Source organism: Heptranchias perlo, chromosome 2 (assembly GCF_035084215.1).
Source record: "Heptranchias perlo isolate sHepPer1 chromosome 2, sHepPer1.hap1, whole genome shotgun sequence".
NCBI classification, from domain to species: Eukaryota; Metazoa; Chordata; class Chondrichthyes; order Hexanchiformes; family Hexanchidae; genus Heptranchias; species Heptranchias perlo.
The window spans coordinates 71,862,464-71,885,012 of record NC_090326.1 but is presented as its reverse complement, the minus strand read 5'-3'; the positions used below and the strand labels follow the sequence as shown (position 1 = coordinate 71,885,012).

Genomic DNA, 22,549 nt, shown 5'->3' with positions numbered 1-22,549 from the left:
CCAAGTTGTACCAACCAAGTTATACTAGCCACACACAATTGGATGCCCACCTTCCTCAAACTCTTAAAGCATCATTGCAAGCACAGTGCACTGTGCAAGATTCAATAAGTCCCTATTTACACTGTTAATGTGAGCTTCAGAGAAAGTTGTAAAAAGAAATGTATATAGACTACCTTACATCTATCTGCCTATAGCCACGAAGGGGTTGGACTTGCATTGGCAGCTAGATATAAACGCTGATTGAGGCAACGCATTGGCTCCAAATTTTAGAGTGAAACTGCAGACCACTACATTTGTAGTGTTGACAAAAAGCTACTTTGGATTTGGCAGCTCCATGATGGGATTTTCATGCTGCATTTATACCACAAGTGAGGTGTGCAAATTGTATTACATGGCATTAGGATGATCGTAACAAGATTATTTTCTCTCTTCACATAGGCTTGAAAGAGTACAACTGCTATGTTCCCTTCAGCTGCACAAAATAGAAAAACTACACTGAACACAAATGTTCCTATAACAGCTACACCAAACAAATTTTAAAAGTAATTGTATTCACAACCATCTAAAGCACGATCAGTCATTTTTTTTGCTTTGAGTCACATCTTTTATTATGTCATCTCAATCCACAATAATACAGCCATGTTTGTTATATTTATTGACCTACTTTAAACTCCAATATATTTGCATTTATTTCTGTGTATACCCAGGGTAAAAACTGACTTGCCTGAAAAATAATTGCATACTTTATCTATGTCGAGTTACATCGAAACTATAGCACAGAAACAGGCCATTCGGTCCAACTGGTCTATGAAAGTGTTTATGCTCCACACGAGCCTCCTCCCTCCCTACTTCATCTAACCCTATCAGGATATCCTTCTATTCCTTTCTCCCTCATGTGCTCATCTAGCTTCCTCTTAAATACATCTGTGCTATTTCAGAATAGGGGTCAAGTGAATAAAACACAACTTACTTAGGTTATTCTGCAATCTTTTCAAATGATTTTTAAAAATATTAAGCACATTTTGCCATTTTGTTATTCCTATGTAAAAATACAACTTTTTTTCACACTTTCCTTGCCCCTCCCAATTTTCTTTCCTTTTTCATTCCTGGCGAATTGTCAGTATCGCTGGAACCACTCTCCAATAATTTGATCTCCTCTTGTATTATGCCAGTGAGTGCCAGCAGGTTATTCCAACAAGATAGATACTACATTCAAGCCTTATCACACAAGCGTATTCCATCAGCAATCACTGGATAATGATTAAGTGCAGAAACTTTGGCTCCTTATTTCATTCCTTAGGCCAGGGATTCCAAAGTCAGCGGATGCCCCTTCATTACCTTAGCCAAGATTAAATAACTCAGAACAAGCCAGGGATCAAACCTGGGACCTTCCTGGTATTGATCAGTACCATAATATGCAATGTATTTACTCATGGAACAGTTAGGGTGAACAAAATGTAGAATGTTCAATTCACATAAAAACCCTATTCCTCACAACTCTAAGACTTCTTTTTATTAGCAACAAGCACAGTTATATTTTCAGCTTTCATATACAACCAAAAATATTATAGACGAAGGATCTACCTTGATGGGTTTCAACTTCACTTCGGAGTTGAAGAATCTCTACTTCTTTAGCCTGAAGAGTTTCGTTCAGAGTTCGCACGGAATCCATCTGCTCTTTGATCTTTATGAAACACAAAAGTTTTTTTTGTCAGTAGTAGTGTGACATGTACAACAAAAAAAAAGTCTTCACTGGGCTAGAACTCACGCACAGCGGCAAGGCAACACTCGCCAAAGCTCTTGCGAATTAAATTAAATATTTATTGTGGGCTCTGTACCGTCGACTTGCTTGATGTTGAACTTTTAAAAAATTGTGCGCTATCAACTCAGCCTCTGAGCAGAGTGAGTTGACGTGCATGGAACAGTTTGTGAGAATAGAAGACACACCCACAAAATCTGTCAGGAAGAGAAGTCACGCCCACAGATTCAGGCATCATTGCTCAAGCAGGCAAGCAGACTTCATTCATTTAAAGTTAGTTATTCTGTAAGTCATTATAAAAAAAAATTTACATTTTTAAAAAAATAAAAAGCCAAAGAAATAATTGAATTAAATTGAAGACGCGGAAGGGAAAAGTAAAAATTTTTAATTTTTTTTAATGGCCAAAAACAATTAGAATAAGGAGTAATATGAGACTCCACATTTTTAAAAGTTAATTTTTAGTTGATTGGCAGTCATTAAAACTATCCATGCTGTTAAAAGTTAGTTTGGACCTGCTATTTTTAAGCATACCTGTTTGATGGCATAATTAGTTACTTTCCAGCTGGGCAGATGAGAAAGTTTACCCCTCATCAATGGTTTCTCTGATTGCAGCAGGCAATGGCCCTTCAATTCGAAGCGGTCATATCGCCCGCTCATCACTAGGAGCAAGTTCACGATTTTAGCGTTTTACTGCACATGTGCAAACATGGGAACTTGCTGCTTCGATTCACCACTAAAAACTGGCAGCACTGTTGAGCTCCTCCGTTATTTTGGGATCAAGTTCTGCCCCTTTAACGCTGAAGAATCACACCGAATCACAATTGAAAACTTTGTAGCAAAGGACGAAGAGCTGTCACTCGTTTATGCCAATCTGGCAGATTGTAAACAGCTCTGACAGTTGAAGGGAACTTCCACTGCTCCCAGCTACGCAAACGTTAATGAAGCTACTTCATTTGAAGACGGCCACAGAAAAAGGCATGCAAACCATACCAAACCCAATTTCATTAAAATATCTTCAGTTTATCAACATAGAATATATTGCAATACCTAGATTTTTACTCTTTTTTTGACAAGGCTCCGAGGACATAAAAGGTCAAGAACACTACAATAAATTCATAATTACACCAGTGATATGTTCAATATGTCAAAAATTCAAACTCCACATAAAATTAATATCAGATTATAAAATATTAAATGATTTTCTCTTTAGATTTTATACATGCATGAAAGACAATTTCAACATCTACATCTGTAATCTTACAATATATCAAAGTAAAAATACACTATAGATAGTACCATTCTTTCCAGTCTCTGTCTCATTTTGTCTCTTTCAATGCAGACTTCCCGATAAGCCTGGTAAGCTTTATTCACTTCTTCCTGTCCTAAAGAACTTTTTTCATTGTCCAGAGAAGCATTAAGGAGCTGAAAGTATGGAGCAAAAAAAATTCATAAAAAAGTAATGCCTTTTTCAGGCAGCAGGTCACTTGTACCCTCCATCGTATATTTACATACACAGAGATGCAAACTTCTAGTGAGGCCTCTTAGATTGATACTGTTGAACTGAATGCCAAATTTCAGAAATGCTATTTCTGACCCTCAACGGTAATAAGTTATACAAAGCCTGATAATTATTTTGTCTTTAGGACCAAGTTGTGTGTTAGTACTGTGTTTGAGTGAATCTTAATCTCAAAGTAAAGCTAGTGTTAGCTAAGGCAGCTGTTTTTTTCCCCCCAAATGGTATTTGTATGATTTAATAACATGCCTTAAAAGGCACTCATTTTTACATTTCAATTTATATGCCATTTATAAAGATACAGTATGATATTGAAGTGAAATCTATTCCTAAAGGAACAAAGCATAGAAAGAGAAAAAGCCATTTGATTCACGAAGTCCACTCCTTCCACGGACAACCTATCCCAATTCTCCTCTCTCTCCTCCAAAACATTGGCACAGCCGATCTCATCCACCATCTACGACCATTGTGCAAATGATGGTTAAGCAAACGTGGGCCCTGTCATAAGCTTTTATCTACTTCAAAATGAATGATGAGCATTCAGATCTTAAACCAAATCTATACTCACAATAGAAAGTACAATATCAGTGAGTGTTTCAGAACAATTGATAAAGACAGGATGAACCAGAAAATTTAAAATGGTGTTTTACAGTAGCAAAATTTCAAAATGTTCACAGGAAAACAGGCAGGTTAAGAGACGAGGCAGGCAAGTGATAGATGCAACTTAAATGTGGATTAGTATGCAGTAATACATTTTGGGAGGAGGGGGAAAAAAAGGAATGGAAGCATACACTTAATTGAATTAATTTTCACAATTTGCTATGGTGAAATTTGCACTCAACATCTGGGTTACTGGTCCAGTACCACAACCAATACACCACTGTTCACTCTTATTTTTGGTACTTTCTTCTATACACACTATCTAATAAAAACTTTTTACAAAGAAATGCTGTTTATTTTAGAGCACTAGTACATTGTTTTGACATAACTTAATGAAGGCCATTACACTATGTTAGGCATAGGAAAAAAGTGTAACTTATTTACCCGTAAACTGTAACTGAAAATTTAACAGCTTGTTTATTGCTTCTTTTATAGTGTTGTCTTTTTTCATATCAGTTTTTCATCCCAAATTCATGTGCAGATTAGAACTATATGCTATGATGCCTCTTCCTGCTCAACAATATAAATCTCAACATCTGAAGTATTTTACCATGGATAGTGAGTGCCTTTTTATTTTGTACCTTGAGTTCCTTTTCCGTACAAATATTCCCATAGGTAATTTATCTTTTTTTCCCACATCAAAGATGTATTCTTATAGAGAAATGTTGCAACAGAGGGGAGAAACTTACAGCCGTAATGAAATAAGGTGCGACACCACTGCAGATTCATGGATATGTAGAACAATCTCTCAGCCAAAAAGGCCTGAAAGTTCCTGGACTAAATATAGACTAATGGCATCTTTAAACTGCAGGTGACAGATTAACACCAGCGTCTGCTTTAAAATGGAATGCAGGTTATTCCTTTTTCCATGTTAGCAAAAAGTCAACCATTCTGTCAGCTCTTTACTCTGTCTAAAAATGTAGGGACAGTCTGTTGGAATTTTTTTTTGAAGTTTAAAAATAAACCAGTTGGACGTATACAGAAACTGGCTTCAAATTCCTTGAGGTAGTCTCACACTACATGCCTAAATTCAAATTGGCCTCAGCCCAATGATTTCACACATCACAACAATTGCAACATAATGGTTCATATGTTGATTAAATACTTCATGGGAATGGAGTACTTAAGCACTGCTAGAGAAGGAGAAAGAAAAGAAACATGGTTTGTGGACGGCAGAGGACCAGAGTTGATTACTGGTGTGCAAGGATAGATGCACCTTGCATTGATAACTTATGATGTCCAGGAAGTCATTATGCAGAACTTTCCATTAGGAAATAAAATGGTAGATTCCACGATAGGATAGAATGTACATGGTCTATGGAAGGAGTGGACTTGATAGGCTGAACAGACCTTTTAACATTCTATACTTTATGCTTAAATGCAAACATTCCCATCAAAAACATGGCAAATGGCATATCACACAAACCAGAAATTCATTAGTTCAGTTTCAGGACATGATATAATAAATTATTTTCATCAGAGAAAAGATATTAAATACATCAAGTCCATCAGTGGCATTAAAGACTTATCTATGAGTGACTTATATACACAGCTCAGTAAAAGTCAGGAAAAGACACAGTTAATAGAATTCATTCTTTATAATTGGTTCAATCCATGTTTACTCTTGTTAAACTTATGTCAGATAATGCAATGTAGCATTAAAGATACAAAAACAATTTTTAAACATGAAAAGGGATATAGAATTTCTGCATGTTTATTTAATACAAACTAGCAAACTCGTAAACTTGAATCCTGCTTTTATACTTCAGAAGTTACTCAAAAAACTAATGGACTATTCACCATTTTTACACTGTATATTAGATTGTGAAATATTAATCTCTGCCATATTAACAACTCTTCAAAACCAAATATTATAATTGTACAGTTTAACACAAAATAATTTACCCTTTCTTCCATCATCCGGGCTCTTTTCTTCAGGAAAGAATTTTCACTCTCCGTTTCCTTCAGTCGTTTTTTGATGTCTTCATAAGCTGTGACAAGTGCAAAGTGGGAAGCGACAGATTCATCGCCTGAAGAAACTGCAATAGGGCTATCTCTGAAATGTGTTAGTTCAGGGCTTGCTTCTTCATGGTTCAATATAGAGATATCATCTTCTATAATTAGTCCTTCCATGATCACACCTTCATAGAATCCCACCAATGGTGGCAGAAGCTGTCTCTCTTCTGCTGATTTGCACAGGCTACATGTCAAACAAAACAATGAAAACTGTAAATTTGTTGCAGGTAGTATCTCAAGAAACATACAACTTTGTATATTTATAACTGTAGCTTCAGAACATATGAAAAGGCAACAAAAAAAAATCATTCAGGCCACATTGCTCTTGTTAGATTCATGTACAGAACCCATTTAGGTCATTTTCATCCCCCTTATATCTTGATGCAAAACATCCTCCTTTCTGTTGCATCAAGGATTTGTCTATTTCAATTTTGAATGCTCTTATTCAACGAAACAATTTTTCACCTCCTATTCAATTTTTTTAACAAATTCACAAATAGTAGTGTACCTCTGAGCAGCACCACCAGCGTTTGAGATGCAGGTTAGAAACTTAGAAATGTTAGCGCACAAGACCTTTCAGCCTTTCCTGCCTGCACGTCCTCTTCAATCAAGTGAGAGAGAATACAGCCTCACTTGTTCCAGCCTTTCTAGTAACTCAGACCGTTCTTTTTTTTTTATTCGTTCACGGGATGTGGGCGTCGCTGGCAAGGCCGGCATTTATTGCCCATCCCTAATTGCCCTTGAGAAGGTGGTGGTGAGCCGCCTTCTTGAACCGCTGCAGTCCGTGTGGTGACGGTTCTCCCACAGTGCTGTTAGGAAGGGAGTTCCAGGATTTTGACCCAGCGACAATGAAGGAACGGCGATATATTTCCAAGTCGGGATGGTGTGTGACTTGGAGGGCAACGTGCAGGTGGTGTTGTTCCTATGTACCTGCTGCTCTTGTCCTTCTAGGTGGTAGAGGTCGTGGGTTTGGGAGGTGCTGTCGAAGAAGCCTTGGCGAGTTGCTGCAGTGCATCCTGTGGATGGTGCACACTGCAGCCACAGTGCGCCGGTGGTGAAGCGAGTGAATGTTTAGGGTGGTGGATGGGGGTGCCAATCAAGCGGGCTGCTTTATCTTGGATGGTGTCGAGCTTCTTGAGTGTTGTTGGAGCTGCACTCATCCAAGCAAGTGGAGAGTATTCCATCACACTCCTGACTTGTGCCTTGTAGATGGTGGAAAGGCTTTGGGGAGTCAGGAGGTGAGTCACTCGCCGCAGAATACCCAGCCTCTGACCTGCTCTCGTAGCCACAGTATTTATATGGCTGGTCCAGTTAAGTTTCTGGTCAATGGTGACCCCCAGAATGTTGATGGTGGGGGATTCGGCGATGGTAATGCCGTTGAATGTCAAGGGGCGGTGGTTAGACTCTCTCTTGTTGGAGATGGTCATTGCCTGGCACTTATCTGGCGCGAATGTTACTTGCCACTTATCAGCCCAAGCCTGGATGTTGTCCAGGTCTTGCTGCATGCGGGCTCGGACTGCTTCATTATCTGAGGGGTTGCAAATGGAACTGAACACTGTGCAGTCATCAGCGAACATCCTCATTTCTGACCTTATGAAGGAGGGAAGGTAATTGATGAAGCAGCTGAAGATGGTTGGGCCTAGGACACTGCCCTGAGGAACTCCTGCAGCAATGCCCTGGGGCTGAGATGCTTGGCCTCCAACAACCACTACCATCTTCCTTTGTGCTAGGTATGACTCCAGCCACTGGAGAGTTTTCCCCCTGATTCCCATTGACTTCAATTTTATTAGGGCTCCTTGGTGCCACACTCGGTCAAATGCTGCCTTGATGTCAAGGGCAGTCACTCTCACCTCACCTCTGGAATTCAGCTCTTTTGTCCATGTTTGGACCAAGGCTGTAATGAGGTCTGGAGCAGAGTGGTCCTGGCGGAATCCAAACTGAGCATCGGTGAGCAGGTTATTGGTGAGTAAGTGCCGCTTGATAGCACTGTCGACGACACCTTCCATCACTTTGCTGACGATTGAGAGTAGACTGATGGGGCGGTAATTGGCCGGATTGGATTTGTCCTGCTTTTTGTGGACAGGACATACCTGGGCAATTTTCCACATTGTCGGGTGGATGCCAGTGTTGTAGCTGTACTGGAAGAGCTTGGCGAGAGGCGCAGCTAGTTCTGGAGCACAAGTCTTCAGCACTACAGCTGGGATGTTGTCGGGGCCCATAGCCTTTGCTGTATCCAGTGCACTCAGCCGTTTCTTGATATCACGTGGAGTGAATCGAATTGGCCGAAGACTGGCTTCCGTGATGGTGGGGATATCGGGAGGAGGCTGAGATGGATTATCCACTCGGCACTTCTGGCTGAAGATGGTTGCAAACGCTTCAGCCTTGTCTTTTGCACTCACGTGCTGGACTCCGCCATCATTGAGATTGGGGATCTTTGCAGAGCCTCCTCCTCCAGTTAGTTGTTTAATTGTCCACCACCATTCACGACTGGATGTGGCAGGACTGCAGAGCTTTGATCTGATCCGTTGGTTGTGGAATCGCTTAGCTCTGTCTATAGCATGTTGCTTCCGCTGTTTAGCATGCATGTAGTCCTGAGTTGTAGCTTCACCAGGTTGGCACCTCATTTTTAGGTACGCCTGGTGCTGCTCCTGGCATGCTCTTCTACACTCCTCATTGAACCAGGGTTGATCCCCTGGCTTGTTGGTAATGGTAGAGTGAGGAATATGCCGGGCCATGAGGTTACAGATTGTGCTGGAATACAATTATGCTGCTGCTGATGGCCCACAGCGCCTCATGGATGCCCAGTTTTGAGCTGCTAGATCTGTTCTGAATCTATCCCATTTAGCACGGTGGTAGTGCCACACAACATGTTGGATGATGTCCTCAGTGCGAAGACGGGATTTCATCTCCACGAGGACTGTGCGGTGGTCACTCCTACCAATGCTGTCATGGACAGATGCATTTGCGACAGGTAGATTGGTGAGGACGAGGTCAAGTAAGTTTTTCCCTCGTGTTGGTTCGCTCACCACCTGCCGCAGGCCCAGTCTGGCAGCTATGTCCTTCAGGACTCGGCCAGCTCGGTCAGTAGTGGTGCTACCGAGCCACTCTTGGTGATGGACATTGAAGTCCCCCACCCAGAGTACATTTTGTGCCCTTGCTACCCTCAGTGCTTCCTCCAAGTGGTGTTCAACATGGAGGAGGACTGATTCATCAGCTGAGGGAGGACGGTAGGTGGTAATCAGCAGGAGGTTTCCTTGCCCATGTTTGACCTGATGCCATGAGATTTCATGGGGTCCAGAGTCAATGTTGAGGACTCCCAGGGCCACTCCCTCCTGACTGTATATCACTGTACCGCCACCTCTGGTGGGTCTGTCCTGCCGGTGGGACAGGACATACCCAGGGATGGTGATGGAAGAGTCTGGGACGTTGGCTGAAAGGTATGATTCTGTGAGTATGGCTATGTCAGGCTGTTGCTTGACTAGTCTGTGGGACAGCTCTCCCAATTTTGGCACAAGTCCCCAGATGTTAGTAAGGAGGACCTTGCAGGGTCGACTGGGCTTGGTGTTTTGCTGTTGTCGTGTCCGGTGCCTCGTGGTCAGATGCCGGGTGGTCCGTCCGGTTTTATTCTTATTATGACTTTTCGTAGCGAGATTTTACAACTGAGTGGCTTGCTAGGCCATTTCAGAGGGCAATTAAGAATCAACCACATTGCTGTGGGTCTGGAGTCACATATAGGCCAGACCGGGTAAGGGCGGCAGGCTTCCTTCCCTAAAGGACATTAGTGAACCAGATGAGTTTTTACGACAATCCGGTCGTTTCATGGCCATCATGTATTTTAATTCCAGATTTTTATTTAATTAATTGAATTTAATTAATTAATTGAATTTAAATTCGCCAGCTGCCGTGGCAGGATTTGAACTCATGACTCTGGATTTTAGTCCAGGCCTCTGGATTACTAGCCCAGTAACATAACCACTATGCTACCATAGTTCATCCCTAGTAAATCTGTGTTGTACTTTCAGGGTTATTATATGCCTCCTGTGGTGAAAAGTCCAAAACTGCAAAGAGTAATCTAATTGTGATCTAAACAACATTTTGTAGTCAGCATGCCCTCTCTCTGCTTTTGTATTCAATCTGTCTCACTATGATCCCCAAAATCCCATTAGCCATCTCAATGGCTATTTTTTTAAACCTGTCCAATCATTTCTGAAGATTTATATATCTGTGCACCAAGATCCCTTTTCTCTTTCACTGAACTAAGAAATTTATTATTTAAGGTATACGTCCACTCTTTATTCTTGTTCTCAAAATACATTACCTCACATTTTTCTGTATTAAAGTGCATCTGCCACTTATTTGTTTATTATCCAAGCCTGTTTATGTCCCCTTGAATTCTTCCTGGCAGTTGATTACTCCTTCTACTTTGGTATCATTAAAATTTGACACCCATCCTTTATGTCCAACCCAAAATCCTCTTGCCCAGCATGAAGAGGGGAAAAAATGGGTACTTCAACCTAGACCATAATTCAACTCCTGGCAACCCACAAAAGGGGGCTCTGAATAAAGGTCTAGAACAAGTTGTTTGTCTGCCCCTTTGACAGAAGAGGTATAAGTCCAGGTTGACCTCACAAGGAGAACTTACCTTGGCAATAAAAGTACAAATGTAAAAACAGCAGGGGAGGGGGGTGGGATATTTCTAAGAGTAGAAACTCCTATTTGCCCTGTGGTTGCAGTAGACCAACTTTATGGCTCATGCTAGAATCCCTGATTCAACAAAAAGAATTTGCCTGTGTTGAGACATATGTGCTTGAGTATTTAGATGGGAAGCTCACTAATAGTTAAATTTTCTTGAATATTTACCACATACTTGCATTTATGTAGCACCTTACCACATCACTGAAGCATCTCCAAGCCGTTCAGGCAATGAGTTACTTTTTGTAGTCAGGTGACATATGTAGACAAACACAGCAGCCATTCTGCAGCAACATTACATAAACAGGAATGACCAGTTTGTAAATGGCTGAGGGAGGAATATTGGCCAGGACACTGGTAGAAGTCCTTGCTCATCTTCAAGTAATGCCATTGGATTTTTAATATTTCAATGCAAAGACACGCTTCTAAAACAATGCAGCACTCCCTCAGAACTGGACTGGAATATCAACCTAAAATATGAGCTCATGGACTAAGTAAGAAGCTCAAACCCACAGACAAAAGTATCAAATTATTCAAACTAAATTTATCGTGTGTGAAGCATTCAAAGATATTTTTGAAAGATGTGACAAGGCACTTTATAAGTAAAAGTTTAAAATCCATCTACAAAAATGTTATTGACTGCAAACACGTATTTTCACAACTTTGGTGTACTATTAGGCCCCGAGCTGAGCTTCCGAGTCCACATTCTCTCCATCACAAACCGCCTACTTCCACCTCGATATCACCACATCGCCTCTGCCCTACTTCGGTTTAAAAGCCGCTAAAACCCTAATCATGCCATTATCTCCAGACTCGACTATTCCAATGCTGTCCTGGCCAGCCTCCCATCTGCCACCCTCCGTAAACTTCAGCTCATTGAAAACTCTGCTGCCTGGACCAAGCCACACTTGCCCATCACCCCGTTCCTCACTGACCTGCATTGGCTGCCCATTTCCTAAGCCTCTTCCCATCTCCCCCAGCTCTACAGCCCTCCCAAACTCTCTGTTCCTCTGACGCTGGCCTCTTGTGCACCTCCCTCCTTGACCCACCATTGGCAGCTGTCTCTTCAGCTACCTAGGCCCCACGATCAGAAATTCTCTACCTAAACCCCTCCATGTCCCTCTTCACCTTTAAGACTCTTTTCCTGCTTTGCCCAAGCTTTTTAGTCAACCGTCCCAATATCTGCTTCTTTGGCTCGGCATCCACGTTTTATTACGCCTCTGTGAAGTGCTTTGGGACACTTTTCAACGTTAAAGGTACTATATAAATGCAAGTTATTGTTGTTGTGCCATTTAAGATACAACATGGTGCTAATTTGATGTATTAAATTCCCAATTTAAAAAAAACTGAACGTTATCCATACTGATGGAAAAAAACTCTTCCAAACCAACATGTGCTTGTACATACTCCTTTTTGCTGCAGCTGGAGGCTCCCCGAGAGAATCATAGAATGGTTACAGCATGGAAGGAGGCCATTTGGCCCATCGAGTCTGTACCGGCTCTCTGCAAGAACAATCCAGTTAGTCCCACTCCCCCCGCCCTATCCCCATAACCCTACAAATTTTTTCCCTTTAAGTACTTATCCAATTCCCTTTTGAAAGCCACGATTGAATCTGCCTCCACCACCCCCTCAGGCAGTGCAGTCCAGATCATGACCACTCGCTGTGTAAAAGAAGTTTTTCCTCATGTTGCTTTTGGTTCTTTTGCCAGTCACCTTAAATCTATGTCCTCTGGATCTTGACACTTCCGCCAATGGGGACAGTTTCTCTCTATCTATTCTGTCTCAACCCTTCATGATTTTGAATACCTCTATCAAAGCTCCTCTCAACTTTCTCTGCTCTGAGAACAAGCCCAGCTTCTCCAGGCTATCCACATAACTGAAGTCTCTGGAATCATTCTAGTAAATCTCTTCTGCACCCTCTCCAAGGCCTTTACATCCTTCCTAAAGCGTGGTGCCCAGAACTGGACGCAATACTCCAGTTGTGGCCGAACCAGTGTTTTATAAAGGTTCATCATAACTTCCTTGCTTTTGTACTCAATGCATAGATTTATAAAGCCCAGGATCCCGTATGCTTTCTTAACCTGCCCTGCCACCTTCAACAATTTGTGCATATATGCCCCCAGATCTCTCTGTTCCTGCACCCCTTTTAGAATTGTACCCCTTAGTTTATATTGCCTCTCCTCATTCTTCCTACCAAAATGTATCACTTCTCACTTTTCTGCATTAAATTTCATCTGCCACGTGTCCACCCATTCCACCAGCCTGTCTATGTCCTCTTGAAGTCTATCACTATCTTCCTCACTGTTCACTACCCTTCCAAGTTTGGTGGCATCTGCAAATTTTGAAATTGTGCCTTGTACACCCAAGTCCAAGTCATTAATATATATCAAGAAAAGCAGTGGTCCTAGTACCGACTCCTGGGGAAAACCACAGTATACCCCCCACTCCAGACCAAAAAACAACCGTTCACCACTACTGTTTCCTGTTACTTAGCCAATTTCATAACCATGCTGCCACTGCCCAATTTATTCCATAGACTTCAACTTTGATATCAAGCCTATTATGCAGTACTTTATCAAACACTTTTTGGAAGTCCATATACACATCAACCACATTGCCCTCATCTACCCTCTCTGTTACCTCATCAAAAAACTATCAAGTTAGTTAAAAACGATTTGCCTTTAACAAATCCCTGCTGGATTGCCTTAATTAATCCACCTTTATCCAAGTGACTGTTAATTTTGTCCCAGATTATCATTTCTAAAAGTTTCCCCACTACCGAAGTTAAACTGACTGGCCTATAGTTGCTAGGTTTACCCTTACACCTTTTTTTGAACAAGGGTGTAACATTTGCAATTCTCCAGTCCTCTGGCACCACCCCTGTATCCAAGGATGATTTGAAGATTATGGCCAGTAACTCCCCAATTTCCACCCTTACTTCCCTCAGCAACCTAGGATGCATCCCATCCGACCCGAGTGACTTATCTACTTTAAGCACAGCCAGCCTTTCTAGTACCCCCTCTATCAATTTTTGTCCATCCAGTATCTCAACTACCTCCTCTTTTACTGTAACTTTGGCAACATCTTCTTCCTTGGTAAAGACAGATGCAAAGTACACATTTAGTACCTCAGCCATGCCCTCTGCCTCCACGTGTAGATCTCCTTTTTGGTCCTGAGCTAAGTTAGTTTGTTTCAGTATACAGCTGGTATATTGCACTGCAATTCAAAACACACCTATTGAATTAGGAGGTTCTGCCATTTTTATTAGTCAAGATACTCCATCAACAAGTATGTTTATAAAGAAAATTGTTCATATTGTGATCGTTAGCTATCAGCCCTCATAAGGCTAGAACTATTGCTACAGAAAGATCCTATTACACCTAGTGACTCAATGCTACACTGATAAGATCATTTTGCTTATTATTTATCTAATGCCAGATTCAGGAAGTAGATGCATTTGATACGTGCTGACATCACTGCCAGACAACACATTCCTGGGTTAGCAAAGCAGTAATTTGTTAGATTAGAGCTTTTGGTTCTATAAAGCCAAATAGAGTCTTACACCAGTATATGCTGTACCTAATAGATTCTTTTGCTTCGAATTCATGCTCAATCCTTCACAGGCTAGTTTCTGCAGATTAAATTACAGTAGAGGAGGATTTGAAGGTGCAATTGTTTGTATTGCTGAGGTAGGACAGCAGTTTCTGAAACACTGATTACAGGTTGGACTATGTTAGAAAATGTGAAATCCTCTGCGAAAATGCTGCTGAGTTTCACCAATTAAACAGCTCCAGCTGGAAGGGATAACAATATAGTCACTGCGAAGACCACTTTTGAAGTGTGAGCAACACAACACAAGTAAAAATCCAAATTGTCTACAATATATTTTCAAGTCAAAATATAACCGATGAACTATTGGGCTGATGGAAGCCAGACAAATATCCAACGTTTTACACTGAAGGTGAAGCACTTAAAAATAAAAATAAATAGGCAAGGACATTGGGGATACAGATCAATAGATCAGCAGTAAAAAAAAACACAAAATCAATATATTCATATAAGGCAAAGAATAAAGTTCCGTGCAAAAAAGAGGAAGATTGAAACTAAACAAACTTAAAAGGGCAGCATATGATAAAATTCAAGCTAACAATACTGAAGGAAATCATAAGGAATATAGAAAGTGTAGTGTGGAAGTGAAAAGAGAGATTAGGAGGACTAAAAGAGAATATGAAGAAAGGTTAGAGGGTAATATAAAAATAAATAGTAATGACTTTTGTAAGAATATAAAAAGGTGAAAGAATAGTTAAAGGGTAAGACTACTCAGAGTCTAAATGTAAAAGATGAAGTACGGTAGAGATATTAAATAAATATTTTGCATTGCTTTTTACAAATTATGGTGAAAGTGAGAAAGTAGGTGTACCAGAGGACTGTAGAGAACAATTAGAACAGAACAGCTGAGAAAAGAAACTGGTTCTGAAAAAAATTAGCAGAACTCAAGGTCGATAAGTCACTGTCCTGATGGCATGCAACATAGATAGTTGAAAGTAATCAGAAAGGAGATAACAGAGGCTCTGGCCACAATTTTTCAAGCTTTTTAAAACATGCAAATTGTGCCATTGGATGGGAGAGTAGCCAATGCAATACCTATCTTCAAGAAAGGAAACAAAGATACATTGGGTCTAATGTCAATTGTGGGAAAAGTCTTAGAATCCATAATTAGAGATAAAATTAGTAATCATTTAGAAATGCATAGGTTAATCTAAGATAACCGCCATACATTTGTTAAGGCAAACTATATTTGACAAATTTAAGAGAGATTTTTGAAGGAGCAACCAATCAGAAGAGAATGAAGTATATGTACATTTATGGATTTTCAGAAGGCATATTAGGTATCTCAAGAGAATGCTTGTTAACAGACTGGAAACAAAGTTTGAGCAACTGATTGCTGCTCAGATTGGAGAAGGTTTGGTGCACCCCAGAAGTCAGTGCTGAGTTCACTTTTGTTCTTAGTATACATAAATCATAGAATGACGCAGCACAGGAGGCTGCCATTCGGCCCATCGTGCCTGTGCCGGCTCTTTGAACGAACTATTCAATTAGTCCCACTCCCCTGCTTTCCCCACAGCCTTGCAATTTTTTTTCCTTCAAGTAGTCATCCAATTCCCTTTTGAAAGTTATTATTGAATCTGCTTCCACCACCCTTTCAGGAGGTGCATTCCAGATCATGACAACTTGCTGTGTAAATTTTTTCCCCCCTAATGTCGCTGCTGGTTCTTTTGCCAATTACCTTAAATCTGTGTCATCTGGTTACCAATGTTCCCGCCACTGAAAACAGTTCCTCCTTATTTACTCTATCAAAACCCTTCATGATTTTGAATACCTCTATCAAATCTCTTCTTAACCTTCTCTGCTCTAAGGAGAACAACCCCAATTTCTCCACGTAACTGAAGTCTTTCATCCTTGGTACCATTCCAGAAAATCTCCTCTGCACCCCCTCTAAGGCTTTGACATCCTTCCTAAAAAGTGTGGTGCCCAGAAATGGCCACAATACTCTAGCTGGGTCCTAGCCAGTGTTCATAGAATCAGAAATTTACAGCACAGAAGGAGGCCATCAAGTCTTTGCCGGCCGAAAAAGAGCTATCCAGCCTAATCCCACTTTCCAGCTCTTGGTCCACAGCCTTGTAGGTTACGGCATTTCAGGTGCATAGCCAAGCACTTTTTAAATGCTATGAGGGTTTCTGCCTCTACCACCCTTTCAGGCAGCAGGTTCTAGACCCCCATCACCCTCAGTGAAAAAAATTCTCTGCAACTCCCCTCAAATCCTGCTACCAATTACTTGAAATTCATTTTATAAAGGTTTAGCATAACTTCCTTGCTTTTGTACTCGATGCCTCTATTTATAAAGCCAAGGATCCCCAATGCCTTTATAACAGCCTTTTCAACTTGTCCTGCCACCTTCAAAGACTTGTGTATATACATCCCCAGGTGTCTCTGTTCCTGCACCCCCTTTCAAATTGTACCATTTAGTTTATATTGCCTCATTCTTCCTATCAAATTGAATCACTTCACATGTCTCTGCATTAAATTTCATCTGCCATGTGCCTGGCCATTTCAGATCCAACCTAAATGTGGATAAGTGTACGGCAATACATTTGAGAGAAAAAACAGGAATAGGAGGACACACTTAATGGAAAGACATTGAAGACTGTGGTGAATAGAGACATAGGGGTTCAAATATATAATTCCTTAAAAGTGCAAGTGCAGATAGATAAAGCTAAAGAAAAGGCTAATAGAATTTGCCCCCATTTCTAAAACCCCATAGAGTACAAGAGCAAAAAAGTAATGATAAACTGATACAAAAGATTGGTTAGGTCACAGTTGAGTACTACATGTAATTGTGGATTATAGAAAGAACATTAAAAGTTATAGAGAACGTTCAGCATAGATTCATATAGTTGATGCCAGGGTTGGGAAACAATAGTTATGAGAAGAGACTCAAGATATTGGGACTATTTCCACTGGAGGAGAGAAGACTAAGAGGAGATTTAATAGAAGTTTTTTAAATTATGAATAGGGAAGACTATTTCCTCTGGTTGGGGAGTCAGTGACAAGGGGTCAGCAATTTAAAATTATCTCTAAAGATCGTGGGATTCTCATGGGGGCCATTCTTGGGGCACTTGGGAAATCTCCTCCTGAGTTTCCATATGGCCAGTCTGCCCCAGGGCTATGCCTCTTTTTAGGTCTTATTTTAAATTTATCTATAAGACAATGGAGAAATAATGGGAACTTTAAAACAAGACATGATTAAAGCACAGACAAGAAGTAAAAGAGGTGCAACAAAAGCTGGAGTTCCTAGGTTAGGGGAAATTTCTTTGCACAGAGTGTTGTGAGAATATGGAATGCTTTGACACAGAAAGTGTTTGAGGCAGAGACCATTACATCTTCCTAGGGAAGATGGGATAAATATTTGAAGCAGAGGATGATACAGGACTATTGGGAGAGAGCAAGGCAGTGGGATTAGTTTTAGATTCCTCTAGCAACGAGCCAGCACAAACCCAATGGACAAAATGACTTTCTTTTGTTGTGTGAACTTTTATGGTTCTACAGGCCAGTGAGTTTAACTAAATTGTTAAAGAGTCCATTATCGCAAGCATATTAAGTGAGCCCAGGAGAAGTAGAAGCTGATTAGGCTCAATATAAAAATTGACAGGAGAGGAAAGATAAAAAGGTACTTGACTTGGAAAAAAAGCAAATTTCAAAAAGATAAATTAAGGAACCTAGCTCAGATAAATTGGAAAGAAAAACTGGCAAATAAGACAGTGGAGAAATAATGGGAACTTTAAAACAGGACATGATTAAAGCACAGGCAAGAAGTAAAAGAGGTGCAACAAAAGCTGGAGTTCCTTGGATAAGTAGATAAATTAAAATAAGACTAAAAAAGAGAGGCATTGCCCTGGGGCAGACTGGCCATATGGAAAAATCAGGAGGAGATTTCCCAAGAATGGCCCACGTGAGAATCCCGTGATCTTTCGGGGGAGCCAGTCTGCCCTAACATGTGTCAAATCTAGCACGAATAATACAAAAGATAGTCAGAGTATGGAAAATATGCAGTGGAAGTAAAAAAATGAATAAAGCCAAGAGGGCATCTAAAGAAAGACTGGCAGAGAACAAAGGGAAATAGTACAGAACTTTAAAGTAAATTAATCTTTAAAGAGAGAGTAGGGCTGGTTAGGAACAAAAAAGAAAAAAGAAAATCGCCTGGAGGATGAATAGCGGAGATACAAATGAGTACTTTGCCCCGATTTTTACGAGGCGCTGATAATGACAAAAATAATTAAAGATGTTAGAAAAAGAAATCTTTACAGAGTATCGTCAGAATGTGCAACACCCTGCCACAAATTGTTGCTAAAACAGAGACTTTATTTTAATAAAAGGGAATTAGATTAGTTGCTTGAAAGGGGAACGTTAAAGATACAGGAAGCAAGTAGGAGAGTGGGATTAGGTGAGGTTGTTTATGTGGAATATTGATGGTCCAATGGCCTGATTCTATACTGTAACATTGTATGATTTTTAAATACATAGATAGATGCAATCTACTCCCGTTAGTTCTCAAAAAGCAACTTTGAATTATGAGGAAATAATTCCACCCTGCAAAACCTCCTCTAGGCTTCCCAGGAACCAGACAAAAAAATAAATCTAGCCTCCAAAAAACATTCAGTTTCAGAGCTAAGAAAATAAGAAATAGGAGCAGTAGGTGGCCATCTGTCCCCTCGAGCCTGCTCTGCCATTCAACAAGATCATGGCTGATCTTCTACCTCAATGCCATTTTCCTGCACCATTCCCATATCCCTTGATGCCTTTAATTTCTAGAAATCTATCGATCTCTGTTTTGAATGTATTCAATGACTGAGCTTCCACAGCCTTCTGGGGTAGAGAATTCCAAAGATTCACCACCCTCTGAATGAAGAAATTTCTCCTCATCTCAGTCCTAAATGGCCTACCCCTTATTCTGAGACTGTGACCCCTGGTTCTAGACTCCCCAGCCAGGGGAAACATCCTCCCTGCATCTACCCTGTCAAACCCTGTAAGAATTTTGTATGTTTCAACAAGATCACCTCTCATTCTTCTAAACGCTATAGAATACAGGCCTAGTCTACTCAATCTCTCCTCATACGACAATCCCACCATCCCAGGAATCAGTCTGGTGAACCTTTGTTGAACTCCCTCTATGGCAAGTATACCCTTTCTTAGGTAAGGAGACCAAAATTGTACACAATACTCCAGGTACGGTCTCACCAAGGCCCTATATAATTGCAGTAAGACATCTCTATTACAAAGAGGATTTGAGCACAGGAGCAAAGGCCAACAAACTATTTGCCTTCCTAATTGCTTGCTGCACCTACATGTTAGCTTTCAGTGACTCATGTACAAGGACATCCAGGTCCCTTTGAACATCAACACTTCCCAATCTCCCACCATTTAAAAAATATCCTGCATTTCTGTTTCTTTGCATCCTCCTCACAACTCACATTCCCACCTAGTTTTGTGTCATCAGCAAACTTGGAAATATTACATTTGGTCCCCTCATCCAAACCTACCACATCAGTAAATTTAATTTGGGCCTCCAAAACCCCATTGCACCACATACCTTCCGCTTAGAATTGATTAAATATACACTCAATAAATACAATCATCCTTCATGGGAAACATGCTAATCGCAATTAAATAAATGCTGTAATCCAATGAAGCTTCAGCCATAATGAACCAATCACTAATTAACTAAATGGTCACTAAATATATAAAATCAGTCTTTGAGAATAGGACATCTATAAATTACCTACACATATATAATCATCTTCTAGCCAACCATACCATGACAAATTTACAAATAAACTAAATATCACGCAAGCACATTCAATGCAACTTCTATCACAACTAGCCAGCCAATAATTAACTAACTGACTAATAAATACAACAAAAAAAGACTTTGACACCAGCAGCACAGTCACAAATTAATCAAACCTCCTCACCCTTCCCCTTAGCAAAACAACATAAAATCCACTAACATATTAAAAGTCTTGCATTTTGCACACATTTGCTCTGTGTCTCATTTGTCGCACTGTGACAGCCAAATATTGGGAAGACCAAAGCCACTGTCTTTGGTCCCCACCGCAAACTCCGCTCCCTAGCCACCGATTCCATCCCTCTCCCTGACCACTATCTGAGGCTGAACCAGACCATTCGCAAACTTGGAATACTTTTTGACCCTGAGATGAACTTCCAACCACATATCCGCTCCATCACCAAGACCGCCTACTTCCACCTCTAACATTCCCCGTCTCCACACCTACCTCAACTCATCTGCTGCTGAAACCCTCATCCATGCTTTAAAAGAAAGACTTGCATTTATATAGCGCCTTTCACAAAGTTAGGGCATCCCAAAGCGCTTTATAATCAATTAAGTACTTTTTGAAGTCTCTGTTGTAATCTAGACTTGACTATTCCAATGCTCTCCTAGAATCATAGAAAGTTACAGCACAGAAGGAGGCCATTTCAGCCCATCATGTCCATGCCAGCCAAAAAGAGCTATCCAGCTTAATCCCACTTTCCAGCACTTGGTCCGTAGCCCTGTAGGTTACGGCAGTTCAAGTGCACATCCAAGTACTTTTTAAAATGAGTTGAGGGTTTCTGCCTCTACCACCCTTTCAGGCAGTGAGTTCCGGACTCCCACCACCCTCTGGGTGAAAAAAATTCTCCTCAGCTCCCCTCTAATCCTTCTACCAATCACTTTAAATCTATGCCCCCTGATCACTGAACCCTCTGCTAAGGGAAATAGGTCCTCCCTATCCACACTACCTAGACCCCTCATAATTTTATACACCTCAATTAAATCTCCCCTCAGTTTCCTTTGCTCCAAAGAAAACAACCCCAGCCTATCCAATCTTTTCTCATAGCTAAAGTTCTCCAGCCTGGGCAAATCTCCTCTGTACCCTCTCTAGTGCAATCACATCTTTCCTGTAATGTGACCAGAACTGTATGCAGTACTCAAGCTGTGGCCTAGTGTTTTATTCAGTTCTAGCATAACCTCCCTGCTCTTATATTCTGTGCCTAGGCTAATAAAGGAAAGTATCCCATATGCCTTCTTAACCACCTTGTCTACCCATCCTGCTTCCTTCAGGGATCTGTGGACATACACTCCAACTTCCCTCTGTTCCTCTACACCTGGCTGGTCTCCCATCTTACATCCTGCATAAACTTGAGACTTTCTGGCTTTAAAGGATAGGTCCAGTTAAATCCAGCTCCACCTCAGCAGCAGAATAATACTGTACATTACACCCGGTCATTGTAAAATACTATATCATCTAATTTAGCAACAGCAACATCATGGAGTACTCCACTGCCCAGACCACACTACCTTCCTGACTGGAGGACACTTACACCAAGGTTTAAATGGCCCCGAAACAACAATTATGTTTTTGAATCTCTTTGAGATCAACTAATTCACTGCCTTCAGGCTTTTATTAGCTTCAAGTGTGTCAAGATTAGTGAGGAAAGCTCTCCAATGCTAGCATTAATCACAGAATCATAGAAACATAGGAACAGGAGTAAGCAAGTCAGCCCCTCAAGCCTGTTCCACAATTCATGGCTGATCTGTACCTCAACTTCATTTACCCACCTTCGTTCCATATTCCTTGATATACTTACCTAACAAACATCCATTGATCTTAGTCTTGAAACTTTTAATTGATCCAACACCCACAGCCTTTTGAGAGAGCGAGTTCCAGATTTTACTACCTATTTTGTATGAAAAGGTGCCCCTTGATTTCAATCCTAAAAGGCCAAGCTCAAATTTTATTATGCCCTCTTGTTCTGGATTCCCCATCACAGGAAATAAGTTAAATGCACGAAAACTATCAATTTCCTTAATCATTTTAAATACCTCTCAGATTACCCCTCAAACTTCTAAACTCAAGAGAATTCAAACCAAGTTTATGCATCCTGGCCTCATAATTTAACCCTTTAAGCCTTGGTATAATTCTGGTGATTCAGCAATATACTCCTTCCAAAGCCAATAATACTTTCCTGAGGTTCAGTGTCCAAAACTGAATGCAGTAGTCCAGATGGGGTCTGACCAAAGTTCTGTACAACTGAAGCATCACTTACTGACTTCTGAATTTCAGCCCTCGAGATAAAGGACAACATTCCATTAGCCTTTTTTGATTACGTAATACACCTAAATCCCTTTGCTCCTCCACAGCTCCGAGTCGCTTATCAAGAAAATATTCTATATTGTTTTTCTCAGATCTAAAGTGGTTGACCTCACACTACACCACATTGAACTCCACCTGCCATAGTTTTGCCCACTCACTTAATCTGTCTGTGTCCCTTTGTAAGATCCTCCTCCCAGC

At 40.7% G+C, this 22,549-nt stretch overlaps 1 protein-coding gene across 1 annotated transcript in view; it reads right to left on the bottom strand.

The window, feature by feature from the left end:
• azi2 (5-azacytidine induced 2) overlaps nt 1–22,549 on the bottom strand; it is a 76,194-nt gene that overhangs the window by 52,552 nt on the left and 1,093 nt on the right. Inside the window, exons 2-4 of the mRNA XM_068002750.1 lie at nt 5,838–6,132; nt 3,056–3,181; nt 1,585–1,684 (exon numbers count right to left, since the gene is read on the bottom strand). Coding sequence (XP_067858851.1) covers nt 1,585–1,684; nt 3,056–3,181; nt 5,838–6,065 — 454 coding nt within the window. The 5' untranslated portion in view covers nt 6,066–6,132. The remainder of the gene's footprint in view (nt 1–1,584; nt 1,685–3,055; nt 3,182–5,837; nt 6,133–22,549) is intronic.